Source organism: Pan paniscus, chromosome 13 (genome assembly GCF_029289425.2).
Source record: "Pan paniscus chromosome 13, NHGRI_mPanPan1-v2.0_pri, whole genome shotgun sequence".
NCBI lineage: Eukaryota > Metazoa > Chordata > Mammalia > Primates > Hominidae > Pan > Pan paniscus.
The window spans coordinates 100,682,151-100,705,170 of record NC_073262.2 but is presented as its reverse complement, the minus strand read 5'-3'; the positions used below and the strand labels follow the sequence as shown (position 1 = coordinate 100,705,170).

Sequence of the window (23,020 nt, the reverse complement as noted above, 5' to 3'; positions counted from 1 at the left end):
AATAAGTATATTAAGTAATTTTTTTTAAGTTTACCACTGTCTCAGATTATAAGCATTAATGAAGGAAAGAAAACTTAATATTGAATTTCTAAATGTTCAGGCTAGTCAATTTCCATATACCCCAATTTTACTCTAATAATAATTTTGCGATAAGTGTAACTTTTTCTTACCTTATATGGAGAATATTGATGATCAGAGACCTGAAATAATTTGTTCAAGATCGCACAGGGATAGATTTGATCAAGAACCCATGTTCTTTCAATTAAACCACATTTCTAAGACAAGGTTAAATATTTTTCAACCAGTTTGAGTGCCAATTTTTTTTTGTTTAGTTTTACTTGTTCTTGTGGGGAGTAATTTATTATTGTTGTCATTATACATAATTTAAAACTAAAAAGTAACCTAATAGACATTATGCTTGTTTTATATCACTTCAAATTCTCTTTCATGGTCATATATGCAAATATGTTATATATACACTGGTAATTAGTATGTGTATGTTTGTATAAATTTTTTATATATTACACACATATATTGTATATTCTACTTTGTTCCCATTGTTTCAGATGCACATTTCCATATATTGATTCAGTTTTGTACGAAGGATATTTAATATACAGCATTTTGCTACATCTTAGTTCAGTCCAAACTTAACATAGCATTCACAGTTAGAAACATAAAATATATCTGTTTTATCACAGACAATACTGAACTTAGTTCAATGGTACACAGGTTTACACATCTTTCTTTCTTTTTATTTTGAGACAGGGTCTTGTTCTGTTGTTGCCCAGACTGGAGTGCACTGGTACAATCACAGCACACTGCATCATTGACCTCCCAGGCTCAAGTAATCCTCCCACGTCAGCCTCCTGGGTAGCTGGGACTACATGTGCTCGCCACCACATCTGGCTAACTTTCATGTTTTTTAGAAATACAGGGTTTCACCATGTTTCCCAAGCTGGCCTCGAACTCCTGGCTTCAAGTGATCCACCTGCCTCAGCCTCCCAAAGTGCTGGGATTACAGGAATGAGTCACCACACCCAGACTTAAACAATCTTTCTGATAAATTTTTGCAAATCAGATTATTAATAAAACATTATACGGGTAGGAATAAGCAGGGATAGGGAAGGAGAGTGTGAGATGTTTCTCCTACCTGCATATTTTCTCTCATATCTATGGCTTCTCGTAATGGATGAACCGCTATTTTAAAGATGTCATCAATGGTTTTAAGACCGATATTCCTGAGCATGGTATATTCCCGAACTTTCTTCCCCATTCTCACTGAAAGACTGCGCTTCTGTGCCTTTCCTCCTCCACTTCGATTAGTTATTGCTATGTGGACAAAAAGGGTTACGTGCTCCATGATGTCACCCACAAAAGAACGCAGGGGAACATGCCGATATCCAGGCTGCAAACATTCAAATGGTATCGTATATTGCCCTATAAACTCATCCCCAATGTAGTCATCATCCAGAACAACAAAACGGATCATGGCCAGCTCAGGTAGGTTTACTTGGAACTCAAAAGTTTCATCAAAAATAGGATTATCACTGTTTTGCTGTACAGTTTTAGTTCTTTGTTCCGAACAATCCGCTGGAATTCCGTGTATCTCTATACAAACATAGGGATCTATGACATCCCCTTTGGCACAAGCTCCCTTGGGCTTTGGGAAATTCTGACCACTGATGATCTTGATATGAAGAGCTAGAGGAGACACCCCAGGTAGAATGCCCTTTGTATTTGCGCTGAAGTAAGAAACTTCATCTCGCATTATAGACGGCCTTAGAACATAACCACATCCCCCGTTTTGAAGAAACCAGCCCGTGTGAAGGTCCATCATTGGACCCGGAGTCTGAAAATTCATTGCTACAATCTGACAGCCACAATTCCAAAAGTCCTGTGGATTCAAGTTACTGGAATCGATCCTCATGGCACTTGGATAGATTCTTGATAAGAACTTCTTATTATAATTAACAAAATCCTCTGGGTACTCATTTGCAATGCGGCTGGCCTCTGTTTCACTAAATGAACACATTTCCCAATAGTTTTGGCTTTTCATAGATAGTTCAAAATCCCTGTACTGAACAGATTTACAAATAGACACCAAATCAGAGAGCTCCCTACAGAGTCGGATTTGCTTCTGCTCACCATTGTAATCTACCGACATCCTTCGAGACATTTCAGCTTCTTCATCTTCATCTGTTACTTCTCCTTCTAACACATCTGGATCAGAAGGCAACTTCTTTCCTTTCACAATGATCATTCTTTTTAATTTTTCTGGTGATGGGAGGTAGGATTCTGAGGGCAAAGGTGCTTCAGTATAGAGTTTATTGCCAAAGACCTTTTTCATCTGTTGAGCCATTACCTTCTGCTGCGGCAAGGAGCAGTGATTTCCCAAGCAAAGAATGAGTGGGTATTCAGAAGCAACAAAGGCAAATTTATTTATTACCTCTATGACACTTCGAAAGGAAACATGGGTTGTCATGTTATTTCGATTACAAAGGATTGGTTCATTATCTGAACCATCACTTACATCGAGTTCAACGCTTCGACAGCCCATTTTCAAAGCTCTAATGTACCCATTGATGTCAGCTGGCCCCCTGAACTGGTCTTCTATTAGATAGGTGTTATGAGAGGCATTGATATAGTAGTGAGATAATGGCTGGGTCATATCTTGGGCAACCTTCTTTTGCTCAGGATCAAAAATGTCACATTCTGATGACAATAAATACTGGGTAAAGCCATCAATTGCAAGAAACCCTTTTTGACGTCCCTCTTCAGAAAGTTCGTATCTCCTTATGATGTCTAAGCACATATCCTCGGTGATATGGGTGACTCCTTGCTCAGCTTCTAAAAAGAGCATGAGATCATTGGCATCCAAATATTCTTTGTTTTTAGATATCTGTACAAGTAAGAAATACACTTCTGGCCTGGTGCAAAGTTCACAAAAAGCTTCACAAAATTCCTCTTCGGTCACGCGGGTGGTTAGTTTTTCCTTGCTCTTCTGGATTTCTTTAAACTTTAACCTGATCTTGGCTTCCTTCAGAGTAGGGTTGAGTTGTTTTATTAACTCTACAGAGGTGTCTTCCAACATAATCCCATTCCCATCAACATCTGCTGCTTCAAACACTGTTTTCAACCACATGAACCGTGGTGTGTTCTGGTTGCCCTCCATAAAATCAAGAGGCTGCTTACTTCGAGAAACCAGGTACCGTAACCCAGACACCCAGATGTTTGCCACATCTGCTGAATTGGCAACTAGGTCCAGAGACTCATAGTTTTCCCCGTGGAGTATGGAAAAGGCACAGTCCTCACAGATCTGGTCAGCAAGGCCATTGTTTCTAAATGTTTCCGTGTTTTTCCCCAGTCTGATCTCTTTTATGGCAGAAATATCAAGCTTGGCTTTCTCGAGGTCTTTCTTTGAAGGTTCCCAGCGAAGAGCTTGAAGGTCTGTGTCCAGAGTGAAAAAACGGTTGTAAATGCGAGAATTTGGCCGGACTTTCTTCAACTCACAGCCAGCTTGCATGAAGCTGATGCAGTCATTTGCACTGCTAATTTTCTTTTCCGATGGCATGCTGCTGAAAGACACGGTTTTCTTTCTTCCACCACATTTTTGGTTTGAAGGATCCTGTAAAATAATTTGAAAAGAATGAATCAATTTCCTTTAGAAAACAGACAAATTCAGTAACACTCTATGAACTCCTCAAACTTCAATTCACATACTGTGATTATTTGAACAGAGGCTAGGCTAAAGTTTACCTTTTCACTGTTTCAGAAAAGAGAAATTGCTAAGAAAGCTGAAATTACAGGATTCAGGCAAAAACTTATTTTTCAAATGCCTATGTGGCCTTTGAAACAAAATCAAGTAGTAAGTACAAATCACTCTGATTTGTTCATTAAAGCAGATTTCTTAAGAACCTCATGCTGGTGCCTCGACTACCTAGCTCAATTCCCAATAGATACGTAAAAGAAATAAAGCTGTATTTTTTTAAAGGTTTCCTCATTTATACTCTGCAACTTTTTAAAGAGGTTTTCTTAAAGTTGATTTAAATAAAAGGTTTTACCTTAACATACTTTGTATCACAAAGTGCTTAACTGAACAGCTTAACTAGAAATCACGTTTTTTTCCTGAAGCTATTTCAAGGTGTCTTGAAAGTCAAATTGAGAGCTAACAATAGCCAATCACTCTCATTTGAGCAAATTTTCAAACTGAGGTAAACAATTTGATTTTAACATTATAGGAATTCACACCTGCATTTCAGTGCAATGTTATTAGCAGGCACAGCTTAAACCAAACAGAAATATGAATGGCTCTACTAACTTTTTAAGGTTCTTCCAATATAAGTTAAATTTCAAAGCCCTTTGCCAGAAGATTTACAGGGAACACTTGCACCTTGCAAATGCCGTTTCTGGAAGTGTCCTTGGATCTTAGTGTTACAGAATTCCAGTTTCCTCAGCCCATTTCACCCTTCCCTGACCAACAGGGCCAACAGATCATCAAACTCCATCCATTCAGAAGAGGGTATCTTAAGCAGGTTTATTATTTTTTGAGGCTGTTTCCTTCTTGATTGTATCTAGGCCTTCTCACCTATCGTCCTTCCTAAAATATAGTTCCAGTCCCCTGAATACTCATGAGATGATAGATTTCATTTCAGTCTTGGACCGTTCACTGTGTCTATCATTCCCAATTCATTTACACTGAATATCTGACTGATGCCACTTACACTGGGTATTTCTTTATACTAGTCTCTGTTCTGACCACAGACTCAATTAATGATGCTCCCAACCACATCCCAATTCACGTGATTGTCCCAGGAACAAATTTTCCAAAAGCGTCATAATGCATGTTTACCATGCCCAATTTTATAGGGCATGCCAAAGAGTCAGCAAAATGTAGAGTGCAAAGTACCTTGTCCTTGGAGCAAAAATAACTTTTTTTTTTTTTGACAGAATCTCGCTCTGTTGCCCAGGCTGGAGTGCAGTGGCGTGATTTCAGTGCAATGCAACCTCCGCCTCCCGAGTTCAAGCGATTCTCCTGCCTCAGCCTCCCGAGTAGCTGGGATTACAGGAACGTGCCACCATGTTCTTGAGTTGTAATTATTCCACTCCCTAAATATATCACCTTGAGTGAGTCACTTAACCTCTCTCAATCTTAATTTCTGATAGGAATTAATAATCTTTTCATATAACATAGTGTCATTGTGAGACTGAAAAGAGAAAATGTGCGTGACTGTTCTTTATAAACTGTAAGCACTTGAAAGGTTATGCTTTTCAAAGGAAGAGGAGCATTGCCTTTTACACCCAGTAACTGTAGGACTATGAGTAGGTACTGACCAGGATATTGGGTGTTATATAGAAGTTAATTCATTCCTGACTTCCGAACATTTCAGACAAATCTTCAGTGATAAATTGAAAATATTTTTCAAACAACCACATGAGATTACTATTTCAAATATTGAAAAGTATAACCAAAGTAGTCTGGACTGTATCCTTCATTGGAAATATTTTAAAACAGGGTAGAATATCTTCTTTGGGGCCTCATTTCATCAGTTCTGCCTATATAAGCTTGCCTATCCTATGATTCAGAAAAGACAGGATAATTTATTATTCAATTGACTAAAACTCTACCCATGAAAAGGAAACAAAATTTGCTTTAGTTATGAGATGTTGGTGGGATGATTCAGTGACTCCAATTTATATCAGATCTTCAAGTGACAATGATATAAATTACCCAATTTAGATTACAGAATATTGCCTGTTGGTGCCCTGGCATTTAACAACTTAGCTCCTGCATTTACAAAGAGTTGCTGTTTTTAATTATCCTATAGTGGTCAGTTTCCTCATCCTTAAGTTAAAAAACATCTATAAATCTTAAGCTATTTATACACAGATGATCTATTAGAACACATTTAAATTTGTCACAACCCAAATGCTCAGAAATATCAGATGTTTGTGTGTATTTTTCCACACCATCAAGGCAGGCACCTAATGGCATTGCTGAGACAGGATTAATCTACTAAGTAAAATAAAGAAGAAAACTGTGAATTCTGATGGTAAATGAGACTGTGACTCAGCTTTTAAAGCTAACCATTTGATTTGTCTTTTAAGCTAATGAGAGCTTTCACATTAAAAATGATTTTTATATAAGCAGCTCATGTTCCAAATAGAATTGTTGTCAGCAGAGTGATAAAATCTCTAATAGTTTCTAACAAATATTAAATGGGAAATTAATGCTACTCTAAATGAATGTATATGGTTCCTATACCCCAAGTATGATATTATGCTAGCGTTCTCCACAGTCTATCGCCCTGCTACTGACTTGAGTCACTGTTTATTTGTAAGAACAAAACCACTCATGTCAGAATAGCTTTCTCTTACAAGGCTCTTCTCTGCCATATCTCCTTAAATCAAGACATTCCCTCCTAGAATGACAAGCCTTCAAGAAATACATGTTTTACATCTAGCCTGCAAAAGAATCCACCTGCCCATAATGCTTATTTCTTGCTTTGACCCACAATTCCTACATGATTATAAAACTTATATCAAAATCCCACCTAAAACTTGGAACCAGTAAAAAGACACGATTCTTAGGTTGTCATTTTACAAAGGACAGAATCCAAAGTCATTACAAGTCTCCAAATGAGCTAAAACTTGGCCAGAGCATGTGTGAACGAATAATTATCTTGTCTGCTGATGACTACAGCCAAGATTATGTACATTCAAAATACACTGGAAAAGGTTCAGTTATCTGATATTTCTCCAGGTCTGTCATAGGAAAGGACAATGTCTGGATTCAGAGAGCAATCACGCTGTTCTTTCAATAGCCATGCTATTGGCTCTGACAGGTTGGGAGGAGGGGAGATGGAAATGGTGCCTCAGTGGACCGAAGGGTGGACGACTCCAAATCTCCTTCTAAGCTTCACCACCACCAGAGTCCTACACCCCTACATCTGTATTCCCTCAAGAAGATCTTGGCAGATTGATGGTGAGAAAGTAGGAATATTAAGGTAAACAGACTAGAAAAAGTTGAAGGTTGAGTATCAGTTTTCCTTCTTGGTAAATACAAAACATAATTATGATGATGACGATTGAATGAGAGTCAATTCTCTCTTAACACAATTCAACTATACACTTAAAAATGGTTAAATGGTAAATTTTATGTTATGTATGTATTGGGAAGATGGGTACTTTTGGCACTTTCCGAAAGAAACCAAGTTTATTATCAGTTCAGGTGTGCTCCAGCCAATGTGCAGCTCATTAGATGACTGAACTGATTCCAATGACCATAACATCTTTCCAGGAGATTTTTATAAACTACAAGGTCTTTCAGCTTATTTCAAAGCTGACTCTCCTCACATGAGAATGAAGGCAAGAGGCTGAAGTACCAATACCCCTTCCACCCAACTCCTGCCCCACAACCAAAGTCTCTCTTTGAGCAGCTTACAACAAAAGCTTTAAATTTATTAAGATACATAGTACATTGTCGTGCCTCTGTCCCCTAAATTAAAGCTTAACCTCATATTGTAGTTGAGTCCAATAGTTAGTCAGACATTGAATTCAATCCTTTCTACCTCCTAACATTCTATGCATAAGTCTCCAAATTATCATTTCTCAAGAAAGGAATCACATTTAAATAAGTTAAATTAAAAAAATAAACAAAATTGGGTTTATATGATCTCTGAACATCTCTAAATAATACTTCACATTTTGGATCTACTGTCTTTTGAAATTAATCAATATCTTATAAAGGATTCAATCATCAGAATCAAGAAGAGTCTCATGAACTAGTAAAGCAATAGACAAATACTTTACTCTTTTGTTAAAACAACACAAGATTGATTTATCTATGAGCACTGTTTCTATTATATTTATATCATAAAGATAATTTCTATCTAATCTTATGCTATAAGGTCTGATTTCTAAACTCAGAAATCATTTCAAAATACAAGGGGAAAATGGCCAAATGTCTTTTTAATTTTTAAATTATTTTCTACAACACTGTTGCTTATCTACTACTGTTAGGAATAGGATACCAATCATGATTAAATGAGACTCTTCACAACAGCAAAATATTTTCAGCTCCCTAAATATTTAATATTTTTAATAATTGTATTAAAATATTTAATAATTTTATTAAACTAAAATTGGAAACAAAGTTCAGATAAGCCAAATTAATAAACATTTTTCCATAAATTCCCATTGACATTTGCTCTCCCTAAGCCCAATAAGATTGGATATAATGCAAGCTTGTTAACCAAAATAAAAAAAACAAAATCATTTTTCTTCAAAACACATTGATAAGCCCCCAAAAAACTCTACTTATTCAATGCAAGTTTTGGATCTCAATCATGAAAATATCAAATTATTTCAATATAATTTCAGGAAAAAGTATACTGAAATTGTACAAAAAATGTGAATGTACCTAATGCTTATACACTTAGAAATGGTTATGTACTTAAGTGTACTTACACACTTAAAAATGGTTAAATTGTAACTTTTATGTTATGTATATTTTAACACACAGGGAAAAAAATGCACACTGAAGCATTGTACAAAAATTTAAAAGTGAGTAAAGGAAACACCAAGCCGAAGCTTCCCTGCCTTTGACCTCATGAGCATATTTAAACATCTAATTATATCATCACATATACTTTTTGGTGTTTTGGCAAGCTGTTTTTAAGCAAACAGTTCTAAAATGATTCTTTGTTAGAACAAATTTGCACAACTCTAAAGACTAGAAATCAAAACACCAGTTGTCAAACTGTGATGAGAAGGAATCTTTGTTTCATAACACTGAACTCCAGCTACATAGAGTAAGGGAGGGAAACATTTATATTTGAAAAGTTCTCTTAAGAAATGATTAATAAAAATTTAATAGATTATACTAAAAGATAAGCATATAGGCACATAGGTTTGATTTTCACCATACAGACCCTATCTGTTCTTATATACAACCTATACGCTATAAAAATATGCTATTCATTCTGGTTTTGTGAAGTTCCAAGCAAAACTAAGAAACAAAAATTTGGTTGATACATGACATTCTCAAAGGATGGTAGACAATATACAATCTAGAATCCAGATAACTCCAACCTTGGATATTGAGAAGCCTCTGGTCTTATTCTTCATTTATTCATTTGACAAACAAGAATAGGTACCTACTCCATGATAAAGTCTAGCACATTACAGAGTTTGGAGGAAACTGATAAGGTTTCATTTTCATCTTAGATATATCACTCTGCATATGTGCTAAAGGGATTTGATACGGACAAAACTGAAGATGGTACATTACATGACTATTTCATTCAGCATTACAATAAAGAGATAGTGATGGCCTGAGCTAGATTCGTAATAAAAAGGATGAAGGTATTAGGTAGATTAGGAAGGTATCCTAATAAAAAGGATTCCTAATAAAAAGGATGAAGGGATTAGGTAGATTCCTAATAAAAAGGATGAAGAAGAATGGGAAATATCAAGAAACATGAGGTAAAACAACTTCTTGACTGAGTAAAGGATGACTTCTAGGTTTTTGGTTTGAGTGAGAAGTGAATGGAAATATTACTAAATGAGGTATGAAATATCAGGGGAAGTGAAGTGGCAACTAAGTTTACTTTGGGCCATGGTGGATTTTATATGACTATGGGCCATCTAGGTGAAGTTGCCCAGTGGAAAGTTGGATATATGAGTCAAACCTCCAGGGAGAAGTCTGGGCTGCAGTTTCAGTGTTGGAAGTTATACCTGTAAAGGGATAAACAGAACCTTGAGCATAGTACAGTCACCTATTAAATAAAAGCAGTTAGAGATGGGCTAAACCCAGAGGAACACCAGTATTTAGAGGCTGGGCAGGAGAGAAGACCTAAAAGAAAAAAGAGCTGATGGGTAAGAAAACCAGGAGAATGAGCTTCCACAGAAGCCAAGACTAAAAGGAAAGCGTGCTGGAAATTAAGATCTGAAGATAAGCTTACTGAATTCAGCAGTTAAGCAGTTACTGCTAACTTGGGCAAGAGAATGTCTTATGTTCCTTTTTTTTTAATTATTATTATTTTTTATTATTATACTTTAAGTTTTAGGGTACATGTGCACAACGTGCAGGTTTGTTACATATGTATACATGTGCCATGATGGTGTTCCTTTTAAGATGCCTAGGATAGAGAACGAAATGAGACCCAAACTGCTGCCATGACAAGACTGACAGTAAAGGGTTCCAGGGAAGGAACAAAAGTCCTTCAGTGGGAAAGACAGCGAGGATGGCTACTACCATATACTAAGTGAGATAGAGTGGCCCCAAATGAGACCGAACAACAGGCAGAGGCAGAGAGTAATAAATCCAGGAGAGGGCTATCTCAAAAATGTTGGCTCCACTAACCTGGATTGTGATCACAGAATGGAATTCAGTTCTGATGCATACATTTTGCCTGTCCAATGGGCCTATGCCCAAAATCACATCCATGTTTGGCAGTTAAGTGTTCTGGAGAAAACCGATACCCATATACAAGGCCTACCAGTTCACACAAAATTCAAGATGGTGGGGGAGATGGGATCATCACTGTATCTGTTGCCTTCAAGTTTCAGAAAAGGGAAGTCTGCAACTATAGAATTATACCATTAATTTCACGTTAAATTTTCCCAAGTTTTATTCCCATGGTCAACTCCAGTTACTTAATGCAGAGACACAAACAGGTGATGCACTTATTTATGGTTAATACCATGTGACTTACCCAGGGTCACTGTGTGATGCAGAGGGAGTGGAGGTCCTAATGGCCACTATTGAGAAGTAGCTGAAGCATAACCCAAGTAAACCATTGGCCTTCCCTAGTGGGTCCCTTATTGTTAAGGATCTGAACAGTTATTTTATGATCAATAAAAAAAGCATTTATTGTCTACACCACCTTCTAAGTCAACAGAATTAATTAAAGGCAATGCTAAGTGTATGCATGCACGTTTCTCTAGCCAAATTAAGTTCTATGTCTGAATTTACCGTTAAATTTTATTTATAGAAGGTGATTCATTTAATAAAACGCACTAAAGCCATCTCCTTTAGGAAACCCACTCTGATATATATGCTGTGGTGGGGATGGGATACTAATTAAAATATGGGCAGCCAGTGACCCTCTAAATTTTACACATCTTCTCTGAAATGACTCTCTTCACTTGGAAGCAAAAATAATTGATGTTCTACAGGCAAAGCTAGCGATAGAGTGCTGAGAAGAAAAAAAAAGAGTCCATTTCAGAGTGGGTAGTTAGTACCATCGATTTGTTTTTGTTAAACAGAAGAAGCTTCCACTGCGCTGTACCTCACTGCAATCATTTGCTCATTAGAACTCATTAAGAAGGGACGCTGTAAATAAAAGTGATTATCTCAAGCTCTTCTTCTGCATAGTTTCCATCCAGTTAGGGTTTTTATGCAAGAATGATTCTTATTATACACATCCAATGGATTATTTCAAATACAACTTTCATTTACACAAAGATTGACTGAGCCCCTACTCTGGGCTATGCATTGTACAAGTGATTTGTTCTTTAAAAAATCATTAATCCCAACACTAATGTTGTCCGGAATAAATTTTAATGTATGAATTTTTGTAGCTAATTAAATCAGTAAATAAGAACAAAGATCATCAAATTTAATAATTAGAGCAAAATGTATAAAGAATGTTTCTAAATAAACAATAAAAACAGCTTTAAATAACATTAAAGATGTTCATGAGCCAAGCCCACAAAGGAGCATAAAAGGCTGATGAGGCATATTAAACAGAAGTACTACGTCCTTTGTAGTGTCAGCTGCTTTCATGTAAAGGCCTTGTTTCTTATTTTAATCTTGTCAATCTCCTCTTGTATCCTTCCCAGTCCACTGCTTCGTATACAGTTATGAGACGTGAACTTCCATTTTTCTAGTCAACAACATGGTCCTTTTCACTAATCCCACTGCTGCATGCAATGTGTAGTTTTGTTAATACTGTGCTTTAGCTGCGTCAATTTGAACAAAATGAGGGTGACAACAATAAAGGTCATCTGACGATTTATTCAGCAGCCTCTGAGGAACGACTTGCGGCTATCAGTCCTGTCCCTCTAAGACAGATGTCTGCCTCACCCTCAAAAACAATACATTTAAAATTAATAGGTAGCCTGCGCAACTCAGCAGAGGTGCCAAGAACCAAGTGGGCTTGGAGACTGAGATACGATTCTGTCCTTCCTCAGGAGACCCCTGCACAGCAGGGCCCAGGAATCCTGGCGGAGCTTATGCCAGCACTGACTGTTGTTTCTGGTGTGAGGATTAATTCGATGTTCTCTTGATGGAAAACAGGATGTCATGTCCCTTTAAAAGGAAAGTCAATGATGAAGGCTAGCTAAATGTATACCTTTAATACCTACATGGCTAATACTTCTCTTTCAATGTATTGTTATAAAGATTAAATGTAATGCTCCAATTATTTCACAGGTATAAACATATAACTTGATGCTTAATTAGGGCATTCATCAGAAAATTATATGTAATTAGGTAGGCCTTCAAATCGACGCATACTTTTATATTTTATTCTAATTAATGTTGCACATTTACTTAAAATACTTTATCTGAAAAATTAAAATATCAACAGGAATAAAACATTATTAAATAGAGTTCATGTCACGAACATTCCTGACAAAATTTCCCACCTCTCTTTGTGTCCTATGTAGTGAGTTCACAGAATCGTTTTTCCTTCATTGCGACTTTTCAGGGTTTTGTTTGTTTGTTTGTTTGTTTGTTTGTTTTTGAGACGGAGTCTCGCTCTGTCGCTCAGGCTGGAGTGCAGTGGCTCGATCTCGGCTCACTGCAAGCTCCGCCTCCCGGGTTCACGCCATTCTCGACTTTTCAGTTTTTAATGGTAATATTTACCCCCAACTATGACACACCAATATATTATTTTCATTGATTTTAGTCACTTTGGAGTCCAAATATATTCTTTAATCATCTAAATTTGAATTAAGCATATTTAAAACTGAAAAGGAAATACCCAATGTGCTTCAATATTATGTGAGTTTTGCCATTTATTATCATAGAGTGTTATTGGAGCTGAGTTTTAGAACAGATGTGATTTATAAAAATAAGAAAATCATTTACAGTTATACCAGCTTAAGTGGAAATAAGAGACATAATTAGCCTTTCTTCAGAGCATAAATTTTCATTAATGAGATATTTTGAAAAATAGTCAATTTCCAGGAATTTATGGTTTTCTATGCAATATTTGGTAAGGACAAAACGCCAGGTTATATGCATCACTTACAAATTCAACTTAATGACATATAAAATATATAACGACTAGTGGTATTTCTTAGAAATGAAATCAGTTCTATTGTACTGTACAGTAATATATACATGTAGGTTTTTCATTACAAAAAATATTCTGTAGAAGATTTAAAAACAGTGAATTTACTTTTTAAAAACATTTTATAAATGTATGTCACTTGGGACAAGGAGACTAAATTTCAATTTCAATTTTTAAAAAACCTAATTCTATTCAAACTTAAGAAATAATACATTAATAGTCTAAACTGATCTTTCTCTAGATTTGGAGAAGTCTATTCTACCATTTAATAAATTGGTGTATATATCAACAAATGGACTCCTTCTTGCATTTGTATTAAGTCTGTATTGTAAAACTGATATTTAAATTATTTAAAACTGCCTAATTGAATATTTCTTTTGCAACAAACCCCTTAAAGCAATCTCTGAGTTTTCCATAAGACAGATCTCTGAACCACATATAAAATACAATGTCAATTATCTTGACCCAATGCTGTGTGCAAACACATCCTTAATATGTTTTCTCTTATGACAATAATAGAATATGTCCTTTGGGACTAGCTCTCATAGAGATACAGAACCTTTGGCTCAAATAGCCAACTTGGCTTCAACGTCAAGATGAATCTGATTAAAGGTTTTAAGTTTTACCCACAACTTCCGGAATGGGTTAGAACTATCTAACACTTTAATCCTTATTGCATTACCTCTGATTAACTGAACATCAGCATCTGCTCATGTTCAAGGAACAGATGGCAGATATCAGAGAATGAATATTCTCGGCTCAGGGACTCCTTTAGGGTGAACTCTCCCTCACCCCCATTCATACCCAGTGAAGGCTCCATGGTCAAAATGGGAACAAATTCATTCTCTCAACTTAGAAAAATGTAAAAGAAAACTACATAAGCATAGTTTTTATTTGAGATAATAAAAGTCAAAGTCCATAAATATCGTACTGATAGAAATTACTGAACTAATTAAATTCCTTCTCTCCAAACCAAAGTATTGGATTAGAGATTAATAAATTTTACTCACCATCACCACCTACTTGCATGACTTTTTGCAAAGCAAATTTCTATGTCTATAATTTTTATTTGTCAAAAAAATATAATTCCTAGCCTGATTCATAGGGCTGTGTCAAGGAAAAAAGGAAATAAAGCATGCTAAAGTACTTTGTAAAACATAGACCACAATCTGATAAAATTCCAGAGAAGTGAATTATAGATCTTTTTATGAAAATAAGTAAGATATGGCAATGTATTAAAGAATATATTCTTCAAAAAGTCAGATTTATTCCAGGAATGTAGGAATGAGTCAACATGAGACAGTCCATCAATGTAATTCAATAAGTAAATTGGTTAAAAGAGAAAAACAATTGTTCATAACTGAAACTACCCCAAAGACATCTGACAAAATACAGTATCAATTCACAATAAAACTCAGTAAACTGAGAAGAGAAGAAAACTTCCTTAACATAATCAAAACCATTTCAGAATCCTAGAGAAAACATTTTACCAACTGCTGAAGATTTAGAAGCATTCTCATGAAAATCAAAAAGCAAACAAAACAAAAAGCCTACTATTTATTTACTTTATATTTTAATATAATTTTGGATAGTTAAGCCAAAGCAATAAGATAAAGATAAGAAATTAAGTGTAAAATATTGTAAAGAAAGTGACAGATCATTATTACTTGCAGAAAACATAACTATTTACCTAGAAAATCCCAAAAGATCAAATGAAAAACTTATTAGAACCAGTAAAAGTGATAGTGGAAAAATATAATATAAATATAGAAAAATTAATAGCTGCCTTACATGCCAACCTGTTTCTAAACACAATGGCAGGGGTGAATGGGGGTGAGAGGAATCCCATTCAAATCAGTAATTAAGATTATAAACAAGTCAAGAATAAACTTAACAAGATATGTGCAAAACTTATATAATTTTATTTCACTTAAAGTTAAAAGGAAAAATTAAATAAATAAAAATGTTAAAAATTACCAAAAATATACTACTGGCAAAATTCAAATTCTTCACTAGTTAGCAGACAAATACAATCAAATTGTAATGAAAAGCCCAATGGGATAGTTTCAATGGATGCAGTTGTAAGAGGCATTTTAAATAACAAAGGAAACAATATATTATTCAATTATTAGTGTTAACAAATTGAGTATTCATTTGAACAAAAAAGCTAGATTTCTGCTTCATGTCAGACAAAAAATAATTTTAAATAGATTAAAGATTAAATAAAACACAGAAATGCTAGGAAAAACTATAAGAGTATATTTGTATAGTTTTGGGTGAAGAAGACCTTTTCTTAACAAATATATTAAGACCAGAAAGCATAGAGGAAAAGATTGATAGATTTGACCATATAGAAACTTAAAACTGTATTGGTATTTTTTTAAAAATTCAAACTGGAAATATTTGCTATGTGTTTCTTAATTTATAAAAATTGTTCACAAACAAATTCTGGAAAAGACAAATTCACAAAATTATATAACTGTTTAGAGAATATATAAAAAGATGCCCAAATAATTATATATTATGTATATATATATATTTACAAAGGTATAGACAAATAAAATGACTATTTTTGCCTATCAGATTATTAAAGGTAGGGAAATGGAAATTTTTGTACAACAGTACATTGAATATAAACTTGTACAACTTTTCTGGAAGGTAATGTAATAATATGTTTTAAAACATTAAAGATGCATCTACTTTGATCCAGCAATTTAATTTTTAGGAATTTAAAGAAATCTGAAGGAAATACTTGAGTAAATGCGCAAAGATATAAGTAAGAGGTGGTTCACTGCCACGCTGCTGATATTTTAAAAAGTAAGTATAAACTAATAAACTAAACATCCATTACAAGGACTGGCAAAATAAATTATGGTACATTACATGTAACAGGATTCTATACAGCCCATATAATGGGTGATGCAGACCTATAAATCTTAAAATGCATTGTGTGTGTGTGTGTGTGTGTGTGTGTGTGTGTGTGTGTATACTTAAAAAGCAGATAACAGAAGAGTACTTATAGTATAATATGAGAGCTTGAGAGCTTACCATTTACCTATGACAAGTCCGGAAGAATATATTCCAATTGGTGATAGTGGTTATCTCTAGAAAAAGGGAGCAAAATTATGGAATTTTCTTTCTCTCAAATTATTTAAAATTAACATATATTAGCATATACTATGAGAAAACATATTAAAGATATTTCCACATTAAAGACAATTAGAAAGCATTAGTCCTATAATTACCTCATGAATTATAAGAACGATAGATACACTTTGTAGAGATTAATGACATCCATCTTTTTTAAGCTTTTTTGAGTCATAAGTAGAATGGTTAAAATTTCAAAGAGCCCAGGAGTTCAAGGGCTCTTTCGAAATTATTTTTATTAAAATAATTACACTGGTGTTATTTTAGTTAAATACAATATTTGAAATATTTATTATTCTTGGGAATGGTCAATGCACTTCTAATACAATATGTAAAAATAGCCCTAAAATATCATGTCAGACCTCTGATTTGGAAATTATTTTAGTATCTTACATTTTAGAACTACTAATATTAGTTAGCTGTGGTGAAAAGAATGTCCAAAGCACAATTCAGTTTTATAATGTATCTGGAAAATTAGTCTCATAAATATTTAAATAATCAATTTGAATGAAAATGTATATCTTCTCTTAAATCAAATTTTTTCTACCTGTAAGGTTTGAGAGTAGATGTAAGCATATGAATGTTCCCAGAGGAGGAAAAGAAGGTTAAACTTGAGAATTCCTTACTAGATGTTTAAATCAATTTGATTTCAATTAAATGCACTCCACTGATAATAAGATTCAAATCTGCTATATTGAATTAGGATTTAAGTATATCCCAAAGTATTGGGCTCAGTAAGAATTACATATAGGTTACAAGGTCTTTTACCCTTCAGAGCATACATACTATTAATAATTATAAAATTTCAACCACAATATTTCATCAAAATATTTCATCAAATATAGAATGTAGCCTTAAAAGCTCTCCATCAGGTGAACTTGGCCTATCCCTCTATTTTCATGTCTAGATATGTAACTACAAATTTGCCTTTGCATTCCGCCCCCCAATACACTCCCAAATCTTCAGAAAGTATACGTTAGTTCACCAAAAAGTCTGTCATTGTCTTCTAATCCACATTCCTTTATTTCTTCTTTAATAGAGGGGGTCCTTATCTGAACTCAACTAATGTCACTCCACAAAATAATTTCTGCCCATCTCTGCCACTTAAAACACTCTTCTACTAATTGTACTTAACTCTACATTTAACATGTGAAATCTCAGGACATTCAACTAATGAATGCAATATTTCACCCAAAATGTTACTTAAAATAGCAGATATTTTCTGAATCATTTTTACACTCTCAGGAAAAATATAGTTGTCAATATATTTTTTCAAAAAACTAAATCTGCTCAATTACCACCAGGCTTATTGCCTCCTGAGAATATCTGCAGAATGAGAATATAATTATAAGTAATAAGAAATGGTAACTAAAATAAAAAATGCTCTCATAGCCCATGTAAATCTGAGCCAAATTCAGGTGAAATATTAACACTCAATTCTAGTGCATATTTTTTATTTTGGTCAGGGTCTTGCTCTGTCACTCAGGCTGGAGTGCAATGGTGGGATCATGGCTTACTGCAGCCGTGAAATCCTGGGCTCGAGCAATCCTCTCGCCTCAGCCTCCCAAGTGGCTGAGAGTATAGGCATGCACCACCACTCCAGGCTGTTTCTTTATCTCTGTAGAGACAGGTTCTTGCCATGTTGTCCAAGCTGTTTTCAAACTCCTGGGCTCGAGTGATCCTCCCGCCTCAGTCTCCCAAAGTGCTGGGATTACAGGCATGAGCCACCGTGCCCAGCTCTGGTGCATATCCTTGTGTGTTGGTTCACTTTAAATAAAAAAAAAAAAAAACTGCCAGGTGGCTTACTTTCTTGGCACTGAAAGAAGTTTACAAAATCTTATGAAATTTGAGTAGTTATGTTTGCTTATCTAGGCAATTTTTTTTATTTTTTTATTTTTATTTTATTTTATTTTATTTGAGACAGAGTCTCACTCTGTTGCCCAGGCTGGAGTACAGTGGTACAACCTCAGCTCACTGCAACCTCTGCCTCCTGGGTTCACGCCATTCTCCTGCCTCAGCCTCCTGAGTAGCTGGGACTACAGGCACCTGCCACCACGCCTGGCTAATTTTTTGTATTTTTATTAGAGATGGGGTTTCTCCATGTTGTTCAGGCTGGTCTTGAACTCCTGACCTCAGATGATCCGCCCACCTCGGCCTCCCAAAGTGCTGGGATTATAGGCGTGAGCCCGCCTCAGTGGCAATTTTTAAATGGAATAAACATCATACTTGTTTGCAGGACTATAAGCTAGCACATACTGATCTCTAGGCTATCAATTTGTCTGAACACAAAGATATTTAACACACATTTGAATTGTGTGTAGGGTGTGGTTGTTACATAAGTTCATTCGTTTTACTAAGGGATCTTGAATTCCATTTGTTGATGAAACTGACCAGCACAACCCCTGAGAGGATAAATTTCTAATACATCTACTAATATTATCTGAAAAGAATAAGATATTTCACCTCAGGAAGTGTGAATCCCATGATGTAGAAATAAAAGAAAAATATTCACATTACACTTTCTTCTTTAGTATTTAATCATAAAAGGATCATGGGCAGCAAAGATTCCAAGCCATGCAGGGTCAATTAAATTAAATTTGTTTCAAAATAATGTTTCATCTTTTAGATCTCATTTAAATTATCAGCAAAAAGAACGTTAAAGTCATTTATTTCTGTAGAACTGGTATAGTGACAGGGAAATAAAGTACTTAATGAAACCATTTATAATCTATAATCATTTTATTAAAACAGCATTTCCACTAAACACTTTACAATGAAAAAGTATAGTAATTTACAAATAGCTTAGGGACTGAGCTCTAATTAATCTCTTAAAAAAAAAGACTTGACACCTCAACATATTTATACTTTATTAGCTTTGCTATCAGGAAACCTTGTAAAAAATGAGAAAGGCAATCCATAATGAATTCACTACACTTAATTTCATATTATCATCCCTAGGTGGTTTCTTAATAACACTTGCATGAATTGAGAGAAAGTGACAGCTAGTCTTATCTATGAGAATGACTGTGTTCATTATTACTTTAAGAACCTCCAAGTAAAACCACTTTGTGTTCAAAAATGAAAATCAAAATAAGGAGGGTAAGAGCATCTCACCTTTCTAAGAAGTTTTAATTTTTTCAAAGGGTTTCCACATTTGTTTTCTGTTGACATCTCTGAAGATTTGACATGAGAAAATGCAAGACACAGGAGACTGAACAACATGCCAAAAACATAAATCAGTGGCAGAGTCAGATGCCAAACCCAGGTATTTCTAGTCCTGGTGAAATTTTTTTCCTCTAGGGTTATACTACCTCTGCATTTTACTACTATACTTTTCTAGTTCCCAGTGTGTTTTCTCACCCTTCACTACGGGAAGGAATACAAGTTTTACCATTATTGATATTTTCCCTCACTGAATGTTGAAAAAAAAGAACTGTTACTTACACTAATTATCTCTTCCCAACAGTGCTATATTACTTGGCAAAAATGCCGCTCAAAAAGAGGGCCACAAAGGCCAGGTGCGGTGGCTCATGCCTGTAATCCCAACACTTTGGGAGGCCGAGGCGGGTGGATCACCTGAGGTTAGGGGTTCGAGACCAGCCCGGCCAACATGGTGAAACCCTGTCTCTACTAAAAATACAAAAATTAGCTGAGTGTGGTGGTGCACGCTTATAATCCCAGCTACTCGGGAGGCTGAGGCAGGAGAATCACTTGAATCCGGGAGGCGGAGGTTGCAGTGAGCCGAGATTGAGCCATTTCTCTCCAGCCTGGGTGACAAGAGCAAAACTCCGTCTCTAAAAAAAAAAAAAAAAAAAAAGAGGGCCACAAAAAAGAGGACATGGTATGGAAAATTCTTCATATTTTGGAATATTTGAAGTTCTTCAACATATATTTATGGAGTCCCAATTTAGTGTCAAGCACTGAGCTGGATATATAGTGCATATACTGTAATGGCACCTGTAGGAGAAAGATATATTAAAGGATAATCACACAAACATGTAATTTAAAATGATAAGAACTGCTCTGAAAGAAAATATGGAGTATTTTAGGTAGAGGGGAACTAATTTAGACTGGAGTGGGGTACTACGCATCCCCTGAGGAACTAACACAAGCTAGGCAAATTGCCAGGCAAATAGTGTGGGAAAAATATTCCATGCAGAAGAAACAGCACGGGAAGATCCTGAGGAGACTCCACTAACACAGGCCCCTACAGCAAATGCATAGGAGAGGAGGGAGGAAATGAAATGAAGCTGTGGCAGGGGGCTGTAAAAGCCATTTTTTATAAATCTGGAATTTATTCTATGGAGGTTTTAAGGCAAAGAAGTGAAAGTTCTTACATTTTCAAAAGAAAAAATATATCTAGCTGCTAGAGAATGGATTTGGAGATACAAATTAATGGAGTAACCACTTGGTGATTGCAAGAGAGTTCCGAGTATACTGAACTAAGGTGAGAACAAGAGAAAAGTGGATTTATTTGAGGAGCTACTGATGAACTGGGTTGGGAGCAATGGGGAGAGGGAGAGGGATCCCCAGATCTCTGGTTTGGGCAACTGAGAGGCTGGAGGAGCTGCTTGTAGAAACAGAGAAGTCTATAGAAGGAACAGATTTGTAAGTGGCTCTAGAGTATTGAGAATACAATTGTAAATAAGGAACTAGATCCTCAGATAAACCTCTGAGTTCAAGATAAAAATTTGGGATTTAGGAACTGTCAGGTTATTAGTGGTTTTCGAAATCATGGGGCTGAATGAGATAACTTAAGGAAAGAAGGCAGAATAAAAAGAGAAGAGTACTTAGCAGTGACCTTTGAAAATGCAGAACATTTTGAGCTTGGTTAGGAGAAAAGCTAACAAAGGAGAGGGAAAATAGTGGTATTGGTAATCTCAGGATTTCCACTAAATAAATCATATTCCTTGAAATTTTCAGTAATAATAATTTGTAACCCTTGATATTTGGTATAATTAAGAATTTGACATGATTACTAATATTATATAATAAAAGTGAACAAGCTATTTAGAAATAAAATTGTTCATAACACTTTTTCCTTGTCTCAAGCTTAAAGAGATATTCAACTTAAATGTAAAAATGGCATAATATAAAAATCCCTCAGTGTCTTATCAACACCTAAACTGGCAAAAGGCAAATTAAAAACATGTTTTACATCTAACTTTGTATCCAAGGTGAGGCAGAGACTGATATTTTCCTGTAGTTTAATCAAGGGAAAACAGGCCCTTTAAGTTCTATTAAATTATTTAACAGCCACAAACAGATGCAATAATTCATTGTTGGCAAAACAAATCATTTTCTCTTCTTTCTCAATGCCAATAAAGCAAACATTCACAGGCGCTTAATCAACATCCTTCCATAAGGCCAAAAAATACAACCGTTTTATGAATGACAAAGGAAACATACATTAATAGGGTGACAGAATAATGCATCATTGATAAGCCAAAGATTTGGGAAAGTTTAAAAAATGATTCTGAAGGATATGGAAAACAAAAATTTACCATGATTCTGAATGTGCATGTCATTTCATTGAATTGACATTTACCAAGCAATTGGTGGAGAGAATTCTGTAAGAAGAATTAGGTTATTTAGACTTGAAAAGCTTTCTGACTTATTTATTTGGTCTGGAAAGTTGAAAGCCTTACTCATCCTGGATTGAGAGTACCCCTTGGACTAAAGAAGTTTTTTTAAAGAAGTTTCCTAAAGTATTCTGGCAAGGTGGCAACTAAACCAATCCAGAAAGGACTACCACCAAAGAAAATGAAAAACTTAGATTAATATTATTCTGATTTGCTAAAAATTTCCCTTCCTTCAAATAGAGTGGAGCTTTTCTCTCTATCCTAATCTTAGAGGATGTTGAGTGTGTCCATTATTCCCTACAATGCAGTCTACAGAATGTAGGTTTGTGTATTTGCATAGTCTATGTTCTTGAAGACTACATAAATCTTGGCTGCCCCTCAGTCTTATTCTGCATTTCAAAAATCCTAATCCCTTGAATTTTCTGTCTCCACAAGCTTCTGTCTCCATAAGCTTCCCTATACCAAACGGTCCACTGAAATTATTTGCTCCAACAATTCATTTGCTGAGGATAAATGGGTGCTCTCTTGTCTGCAAAACATAAAGACTTTCATTCAGTCTTTGCTTTGAATTAGTTAAAATCCTATAGAAGAAGTACAGTCATAAATGAATCACAGTTAATAATTAATACAATTTTGGCAAAGTTCCACAAAACTAAAATAGTACTCTCCTTTTGGCCCTGGAAACAAATTTTACTTAAATTTTCAAACATACTAAGACTATAACAATGGTGCAGTTAGTGGGAATCAATAGCTTCCTAGATTTTGTAGTTAAATTTGACCTCAACAAAATGAAAATTATTAAATTATATAGAATTTCTAATAGATTATAAAGTGAACATTTTAATTGTGGCTAAGCCTTAAATTACAAGCATATCAAATAGAGAATAAAAACATAAAGTTCACTGTTATTTGCACTGGTAATATGGACAAAATCTATTAATGCCTAAGACAGGATAGAAATGAAGATTTTTTTAAGTTGCAAACTAA

The 23,020-nt window shown here is 35.1% G+C and overlaps 1 protein-coding gene across 6 annotated transcripts in view; it reads right to left on the bottom strand.

Annotated features, from left to right (window-relative positions):
- PLCL1 (phospholipase C like 1 (inactive)) overlaps positions 1-23,020 on the bottom strand; it is a 348,610-nt gene that overhangs the window by 66,554 nt on the left and 259,036 nt on the right. For 5 of the 6 annotated variants that reach the window (XM_003825319.4, XM_034954745.3, XM_034954746.3 and 2 more), the window contains one exon: positions 1,154-3,628. In XM_003825319.4, coding sequence (XP_003825367.2) covers positions 1,154-3,628 — 2,475 coding nt within the window. Of the gene's footprint in view, positions 1-1,153; positions 3,629-16,352; positions 16,409-23,020 lie in introns of all 6 variants that reach the window. The other variant, XM_034954743.3, reaches the window with a different exon arrangement.